Here is a 9,002-nt window from a genome sequence, read left to right on the forward strand (position 1 = left end):
CCGACTCGCCGACACCGGCAATTCATTAGCATGTGACAACAACCGATAAAGCAGCACTCGCCCGCAGTTCCGCGGTGCACCTGATTTGTGGCCCAACCTGATTTCGTCCTTGCCAGCTGCACCCGCTTGAGTCGACAATGCACTCGCTGCGGCGAAAAGCTCGAAAGTGGCCGCCGTCTGGACGGGCATGTTCCGGTGAATCGCGGGGTGGGAGGGGCCTGCTGGAATTATCACCAAAATTTGCCCATTATCGCCACGGTCGTGGTGTTCGGTTTTATCCTGGCCGATCCGGTTCAACCTGAAGCCGCCCTTTTACGGGTTTCGTTGCCATCGCACGTATCGGTGCGATGTTTTATCAGCCGACGCCAACGTGCTATTGTTGTCGCCGGAATTCGCACCGGCACTCGAATGGGGGAGGGTCTCGAAATCACCCCGTAACGATGTCAACCCCTATTTTATTGGGGCACGCGACACGTGGATTTGTGCAAAGGATAATGCACTTCGTACGCCTGGTTGGCGCTTTTGACATGCAGCGTCCCCAGAGAAGCCAGGTTTTGTGTATGTGTGAGTATCCGCGTGCGTGTGTGTGTGTGCTGTTTTTTTGTTTTAGACAGATTTGCATTCCGCCGTGTGTTTCGAGCCCCGTGTATTATAACGACCCGCGATTCACGGCTAATTGAGTTTGGTGCGGCACACGGATGACGGAAGCGAACCTCGGAGCTCCATTGATCCGGATCACGTGGGCCAGTGGTTTGGATCGATCGCTTTATCGGCCCGCTTTATTCGGGGTGGAATATTCGGCACCTTGCAGTCGACGCCATTGTTACCTGGCCGGTAGGTAGATAAACCCGATCGTACGCATTGGGTTTTCGCTTTTTGGGCGAAGCATTGAGCTCACAAAAGAGTGGCTCGGCCCAATTCACGTTGGCATGTGAAATCCCACCGATGGTGGCAGGACTGGGAAGTGGCTTTTCGATCATGCCTGGTACCATTTATTTTGTGACGCGGATTTATTGTTCATACAATCAGATCAGTTTTTTTGAGGCTAAATGTACAACGAGAAAAATTAAATAAAAGACAATCTTGTCAAAGGTGTGACAAATCTGAGCATTTCGTGGATATCTATAACTGAGCGTTACTGTATAAGCCTTCATTTTCAGTGTACATAGTTAAAATATGATTTTTTTAAATTTTCATATTGCATCCCTCTTCATATAGCTTAAATCATGTTAATTTTATTAAAATATAAAATAAACTGTATAGTAAAATAAAGAATAATATTTTTCTAATGAGAGTTTTCCTTGTATAAAATATATTAGTTAATTTTTCATGTGGATCAATACATTAAAATACACCAAGTACATGTTTTAAACGACAGGCATCAACCCTAACGCTTCGTTCTTTAAACCAGCTTGCCTTTAAGGTGAATAAAGAACCTTGCAAAGCGCAAGCAACCGTTCTTTGCCCAGCCCAATCAAAGCCCTCTCCATCGCGTTTAAAATTAATTACGTTTGCTCTTTCCATCGGTGCAGGGGAAAACCTCCAAAATGTGTTTTATCATCGCCGCGCGAAGGGCTTGTATAAGGTGTGTGTGCGTGTGTGTGTTTGCATCCAGCAATTATTTGGCAGCAAAAACTCGCAGCTCCGGTGCGGTTTCTCGGGCTATTGTACGCTCGCGTAAGGGTGCCATAATCATAAACTGCGATGCAAGCGCTGAGCTCGTTGATCTCGCACCAAATGGATTAGTGAGCTTCGTGCTGGAGCTTTCCCAGCGCCACCCCCAAAAGGGAAGGTTGCGAAATTGTTGTTGGGGGCGGCATATGTTGCAATGGCGGATCGACGGTAGCCACAGTTCCCATCCAACGCGCATGGGTTCGAAAGGGTTATGGAGAATAAAAGCGATAAGCTGCGGGTTGTGCGGGTGCCTAGAGAACGTGCAAACAACACCAGCAACTCAAGCATGATCGCATCGGTTCCTTTGGGTACGATTTGCTCGAAGCTTTCGATTTCCCCCAGCAATCAGCATCGCGTACTTGCCGTGTTCTTTCCCGGCGCTGGAAGCAGGAAGCGGATGCGGCACACAATTGACGCCCGTTGGCCTTCGTCTAATGCACTTTCGATCGACGCGTCATTGATCACTTCCGTTGGATCCACTAGGGGACGCCAGTGGTGCAGTGAAAAGGGAAGAATGCGCGGGTTCAAGGCTGGGAAAGCCGTCGGAAGATTGAGATTTTCCAGCGAACAAAACGCTACTTCCACACGGCCACTCGTGTTCGGACATCCGTGGAGGCGTTTGAGGAGTTTAACCGTAAATTGCTTCCTATCTCTGAGCAAATGCTAGCGATGTCCAACTGGCATACGGTTGGCTTACAGCTGCTTGTTACGTGGTGCGTCAGAATATTTGTAAAGTGACTACAAATCCATCCCACTATGAGCTGTACTTAATCGTTTAATGGGTAACATGGTAGAAAAAGAGGTAATATATATCATCGTTATTGCTATGTTATATTCGAATCAACGTTATTGCTGTTGATTTTTGAAGGTTGAACTTATATGAATAATATTTTACTGAAGGATCCAAAAAATATTTAAAGTTTTCTTTAATGTTGAAATAAGTTCATTGATTTTTGATAGAACATAAAATTAATAAGAAATAATTAAGAAATTATACGCAATACTTCAGCATCTATTTTTGCATACATTTAAATTCAGTTCAAAGTAGATCTGCTTTCTTTTATCTTATTCTAATTTTAAGATACCCGAATAGTAATTCATTCTATGTAATGATTGTTAATTATCATAGCATAATATGTTTCTTTTTCTGCATCTTTTATTGTGCATTAAAAAAACATTGTTAGCATTGGTTTCTAAGTCGTTACTTGAAATCCCCTTAAATGCAAAAATGCCCTAAATTGTATCGAAACCCAAACACCATTTTACCGAAACAAGAAACGAGAATTCCGCATAAAACTTCAAAGGTGTTGCTCAAAAAAATGATAAGATATACTACCGCTAATAAACTATCACACATTATGCCAACACATCTGCCACCGCTTTGCTCAGCAAATAGTACCAACATTCAAAGAGCAATTTGTTCGGCACACTGTGCCCAGCCAAGAACGAGCGAATGGCCACGGTCTGCGGCAGAAACCTCCAATTCCGACGGCACGCTCGTACCATCCGACGCGCATGCACCCACTCAGGTGGGTTTTTTGCTGGGAAAATGCATCGCATTGCATAATTAGCATTTTCATCTCGCGTGTGTTTGCCCTTTCCAATACACGCTCTGAAGTGGGAGGTTGTGTTTAGTCTGGGAGGCAAGCAGATAGCTGGCAGAATATAAGAGAATGCAGCGACTACAGCCGACAAACAGTAAGTGCCTATCGTTCAGCTCAAGCCAAAGTGTGCAAGTGTTGCTAGTGACAGCCGAAAAATCTACTCGCACCCATACAACATGAACGTGCTGGTGAGTAGCGGCTCGTTGAAGAGCCGGCGTTTCACAGGATTCAGGCGATGCGCGAACGAAATACCGATGTTGTGACCCGTGCAAAAGGAACGGCTCTTGTCGCGCGGGACCACTTGTTTTGGGGTTGTGAAAATTCAAACGACCTAAAACTAATAAGCCACGCCGATAATAGTGCTCGCAATTTGGCTGCTCGCTTTCATTCCGAGCTTCTGAATTCGCCACCGGATGGTAGCAAAAAGAAACCCACAAGACTAAGATGCTTTCTCAGTTCTCGCGCTGGACAACCGTGCAAAAGAACGCGTTCTCCTTTGTGGCACGGGGCGCGTTCACCCTCGGTGGCACGGTGTCGGTCGAATGAAGGATATTTGCGTTTTGGCAAAAAAAAGTTGCCAGCAGTTCTACGACGGCCGTCGGCGATCCAGCAACAGGGTGGACTTTTCGGCGAAGCCAAAACTTTAATTAGCTGTGCGACAAACAGTTTTGACGCGCAGTTACTTATCGCTCGCAAAGCACTCGCGCGAAATTGGAGCTCGCGTAAAAGCGCGCCGTTTTTTTTTTGCGAGCTTTCATTTTTCTCGCACCACTCGCTGGCGTCCTGGCAGCTGAGGCATCGGCAGGGGTTTTTCAACCGCGAAATGCTGTGCACTGGCCATTTTCCGCTGTACCCGTGCGGTGGTTTTGGCAGAAGATTTTGCCCGATTTTATGAACCCCCCACCCCGTTGGCTGGCACCCGTTGGTGCAAATGGGTCGGTCGGTGAAAAATTGAATTTAAATTGAGATTTTATCCTGCCCCTTTAAAGGGCACTCGGTTCGGGGTTTTTTGGGGGCGATGTTTTAAACGGTGCGCTGGTAGTGCGCCTCCGTACGTTCGATAAAAAGGACGAACAACTAGTTTTTACGATCGCCCATTCACCCACCCATCCAACCAGGGGGTGGAGCGAAATTTCGCCGGTTTCGTTGAGAACTTTAAATCCCCCGCACGGGTATGGCGAGCGGGGAGTGGGAACAAAGAGGAGGGGGGTGTTTGGGTGGTCATAAAATCGATAAGAATTTGATTTCAGCTTTCGCCAACGCTCGCCCTTCTCACGCCACTGTCGGGTGAGGATAGTTTATTTGATTTTAATCTCCCTTTACGATGGCACCGGGATGTGGCGTTAAAAATTCGTGCAGCACTGTAAAACCCAAAAGGGGGGTTTTGAAAACTGGAAAGCCCACCATTCTGAAGGCTTTTTCCCTTGGCAGCCCGAAGGGCGTTTGATCGGGGGCTTCTCGTTAAGCACCGGCTGAGTAAAAATCACCGAATCAAACCGAAACTGGCCGGTGAAAAACGCACGTACCATAATAAGTGCGCTCCGTGGTGTCACAGGGCGCGAGCCTGAGTGGTTCCTGCGCTTTCACCGTTTGTTCTACTTGCTTCCGTCTCGATCGATCGATCGATAATGAACCTGTCGAGTGATGGCGGGTGACGGTAAAAGTTAATGAAAGCTCCTCTTCCGTAGCCCACAACGGGATGGCAAGTGAACCGAAAAAAAGGAGGAGGAAAAAACCAGCAGCGAACGGATTAAAAGCCCGGCTCGGCTTACGGTTGGTGGAGGCCCGGCCTGCACCATCCGGGTCAGCTCCACCGCCACAACAGACCGCAAACCGCGGCGGAGGGTTGAAGAAAATGAGAAACTGCTCATTTGCCAGCATCTCGGTGCGAGTGTCGCAGGCAACGCGCTCGAAAGGCCGGCATCGGAAGGGCAGTAAAAAAGCAAGACGAATTCTGGCATCCTGGGCCCGGTCCTGCGGGTGTGGATAGTCAAACCGTAACATCGAAAAGGTTTTCCCGTGTGTCCTTTGGCCGGGGGGAATGGTTCTGGCTTTTTTTTTGCCTCCCCCACCCACCCCATTTCGAAAGCGGCGTTTATTTTTTATCCCTTTTTCGCCCATTCGTTCGAAAGGGCGGATTTTTTTTTCTTCTACTACTGGCCCTTTCGCCGTTGATCCTTTCGATGGGGAATGATGGCAACTGATTGCGAGAAAAACGGCACACTTGCAGGGTGTTGCGGCTGTGTGTGTGTGTGTGTGGGTGTGTTTTTTTATAGTTTTTCCAAATGGCAACGCTTCATTTGAAAGTTTACGGCTCCAGCGGTGAGGCTAAGCTTTCGCATTCGCTGGTTTAAGCCCCCCACACACACACACACCTACGGTTTGATTATTCATCTTTGGTGGCGTCATTTCCCCAGCGGACGGTACGAGTTGATCGAGTGACTTATGGCGCTCGGGCCAGGGTTTTAATGGACGTGTTTTCGTGTTGCCGTGGTTGAAGAACGAGCATCCAGCACCAGAGCAAACAAGCGAATTTGTTGAGGAAAAGTTAACCGATGGGTGTGCTGGAGAAAGAAGCTTATATTGTTTGTCTAAGTTCGTTGCCGGAAATTAACACCTTTTGCATCACGCTCTGGGGAACAATGTTTCTGAATGAACGCAAATAGTACAATAACTTTTTCCCGTAGTCCTTTTCCCGTAGTGTAAGCTTACTGGTGTGAGAGATACTATTGGAGCCGTTTCAAGAGCTTTTGCTCACAGCTTTGCGTGCTTTTAAAATCATGTGCAAATCTCTTACAACTTTGTTTGAGGTTTTGCCGTACAATGAAAGTCGTTTTGGGCACCAGATTGTACCGAAAAACCTTCGAATGTTCCCGCACAACCAATGGCAAGCACCAGGACGGGTGGCAAACTTAATAGAGCTGCGAAAATCCCCGAATTCGAAATCCAATTCTAATTAAAACGTGCCCTGTCGGAGGTTAATTAGAAGGAAAAACGAACCACCGCCAAACCAAAAGGAACCACCATTCCGAAACTGTCGTTAAGTGCACGCCAACGATGTGACCGCCGCATGCATTCGCGCAACCCATCCGTGCTGCTTTATTTTAGGATGCCAGCACTCCCACGAGCGCCCAGTGGCCATGGCCATGGCCAGCCCGGCCCCAGGGGGCAATAACGAACGCGTGTAGGAAACGTCATCACCTGGTCCGGTACGATCATCACGCTGCAATCCGGGGTCGTCCCGAAACTTGTGGTCGCCCGTTCCGGACGTGCCGCGTGAAGTTTCGCTCATCCACCGCCAGATGGCGTCCCGGAGATGTTCGCCCCACGGGGGTTTGCCCCGGAAATGCTGGCCCGAACCAGATGCTGGAACACCCACACACATACATGTGCACCGACATATTGCGGGCGACTAATGAATATCTACTGGCGTGCGTTCTTGCGCGGTTCACGAGGCGCTGTGGCTCGGTGGCACGTGGCGTTGGCACTTGGCGTGGCGAAACTTCATTACGCCCAGGCGAACGGGTGGCCGGATGGTAAAGTTTCGAGGACCCGGACAAAAGTTTGCCACCCCCCGCGTCGTCGTCGTCGTCAAGAGGCACACCGCTTGTAACGGATGATCCGGATGTTGTAGCGGAACTGGGTGCGAGTGTGGGAAAAGTTTTCCTCACCGAGCGGGTGGAAAATCTCTCCCATGGGAACGGTTTACAAAAAAAAAAAAAATGGAGCCATCGGTTTATGGTTCAAGTTCGCGCCAGCTCCCAGTTCTTGACTAATTACGAACGAAAGCGAGCTGGTGGCTTTGCGTGCCCCGGTTCCATGGCAAAAGGAGACATACAAATTCCCGGGGTCGGAGGGAAAGAAAATTTTCAAATCTCGTACCAAGTGGAATCCGAGCCGTTTTTCAGCAGTCCACAGTCATCGTCCTCGTGATGGTGGTGGTGGCCTTCCAAAGGGAGGCCCCATAATCAGGGCGTACAAGCGCACCCAGCCACCCAGGAAGCCGGAAGTGCTCGCGAGTGGGTCGGTTTTTCCAGCGGCGTTTTAGTGGAATTTACACGTTTTCCATTCCGTCCGCTCGCTCGCAAGAGAGACGCTCTGTGGAGAGTGTGGGACTAAAAAGCTTTCGCAGGTATTCGCTAAGTGAAATCGGTGCCTCGGAAGTGATGTTTATTTTGTACTTTACCGTCACTGTCGACGCGCCTCGTCGGGACGGACCTGACTCGGTTGGGTCCATCGTGTTGCCGGCAGGCTAGTTTTCCCTTTTTCCTGGCATCATGGCGCTTTTCGCGGGCTCATTAACTTCAGTCGAACGGGATGCGATAGATGCCCGTTTTGGGGCCGCGTTTCCGGCGGCGCTAGTCGACCTTATTGCGTTCCCGTCGTGACATCGTGCAGCCGTTGGAGCCGTTCTAAACCAATCATTCAATCAACTGGCGTGCCAGAAAGCCTCCAATCTGGCAATCCGATATGGCTTATGGCCACGATGCAGTCCGTACGGTGGCCAATGATCGACGATGGGCTCGTTTTTAGGTGCCATGGCTGGATCCTGTCCGATTTGCATTTGCTGACCAAAGCTGACCATCATTCGAGGCGGGTTGCGTAGCATTGATTAAAATTTCATCGCCAGGGGTTTTCGGCCCAAATTCCCCGGGGAAGTTCAATAGCTACGACGATAATCGCAATCGTATCTGAGGATGGTTTACCATTTTGCATAGGTAGAATTTTAAGCTGATCTAACAACGGTATAACGCGGTAGGAGCTTTTCATTGTTGGTTCACCTTTGAAGCTGGAGTTGATTTAAAATCCAACAACACCTTTCTTATGCGATCTTTGTCTCTCCAGGTATCTCTCTTCCTGGTGGCGTCCGTAGCCAGTGTCGTCCTCGCTGGTCCTGTAGCAAGTCCGCAGCAGCAGCAGCAACAAATCGCAATGGCGGAGGTCGCGACAGAAAAGCGCCAAGAAAAGCGTGGCATCGGTCTAGCCTATACGGGCCTGTCCGGATTCGGTTGGTACGATGGCTCGATCGGGCTGGCCGCTTATCCAGCGACCGCATACGTCACTCCAACCGTGATCAAATCGACGTACACCTTGCCGGCAGCAGGTAAGGGCGCGTTCTCGTGGCCACAGTTCGCCAAAAGCCATCTCAATCTCACGCATTTTAACTTCCTTCCTTCAGCTTCCTATCACACGGCGGCCTACGATGCGGCTCACAGTAAGCTCGCGTACGGTGGCTTTTATCCTGTTGGGTATGGAAGTTTCGGCACGGGAGCTTACGGTGCTACGTTTGCGGCTCCGGCCACATACAGCAAGATCGTCCATCCGGCACCGAGCACGTACACGAAGGTTATCCAGACATACCCGTCGGCGACGCTGGTTGCGGCCGGAACGCCCGCCGTTGCGGGTTACACCGGTGTTGGCAGTCTCGGAGGCTATGTGTATTAGTTGGCAAAGGAGTTGAAGAAAACGCACTGAAGAAGTATTCTATGAAGGAAAGCTTTTTAAGCGCTGATGTATGGAAATAAAATGTCTGAACATATGGTAGATCGGAGCGTTTTAATCGATGGCTAGATGAATTCATTCATTCGAGATGGCTGATATGGATGACTGATCAGATAGTACAGTGCAGATAGCGACAATCAATAGACAACAACTTTATATCACATTCGTGCCATGCAATAAGGTTTCATCTGTTGGGACAAAAGATTCGTTTGATCTGCCTCG

The 9,002-nt window shown here is 49.2% G+C and overlaps 1 protein-coding gene across 1 annotated transcript; it reads left to right on the top strand.

Moving 5' to 3' along the window:
* Positions 1-8,102: 8,102 nt before the first annotated feature.
* LOC128722327 (uncharacterized) lies at positions 8,103-8,723 on the top strand. The gene is made up of 2 exons (XM_053816097.1): positions 8,103-8,382; positions 8,458-8,723. Exons 1-2 carry the CDS (start codon positions 8,103-8,105, stop codon positions 8,721-8,723), a joined length of 546 nt encoding a protein of 181 aa, XP_053672072.1.
* The last annotated feature ends 279 nt before the right edge of the window (positions 8,724-9,002 follow it).

The sequence above is a fragment of the Anopheles nili genome, chromosome 2 (genome assembly GCF_943737925.1).
Source record: "Anopheles nili chromosome 2, idAnoNiliSN_F5_01, whole genome shotgun sequence".
NCBI classification, from domain to species: Eukaryota; Metazoa; Arthropoda; class Insecta; order Diptera; family Culicidae; genus Anopheles; species Anopheles nili.

Excerpts from the sequence above, each read along its gene's own strand:
- LOC128722327 (XM_053816097.1), top strand. The coding sequence starts at position 8,103 with ATGCGATCTTTGTCTCTCCAGGTATCTCTCTTCCTGGTGGCGTCCGTA. Across the intron at positions 8,383-8,457 it reads GTACACCTTGCCGGCAGCAG|CTTCCTATCACACGGCGGCC; the intron begins GTAAGGGCGCGT and ends TCCTTCCTTCAG.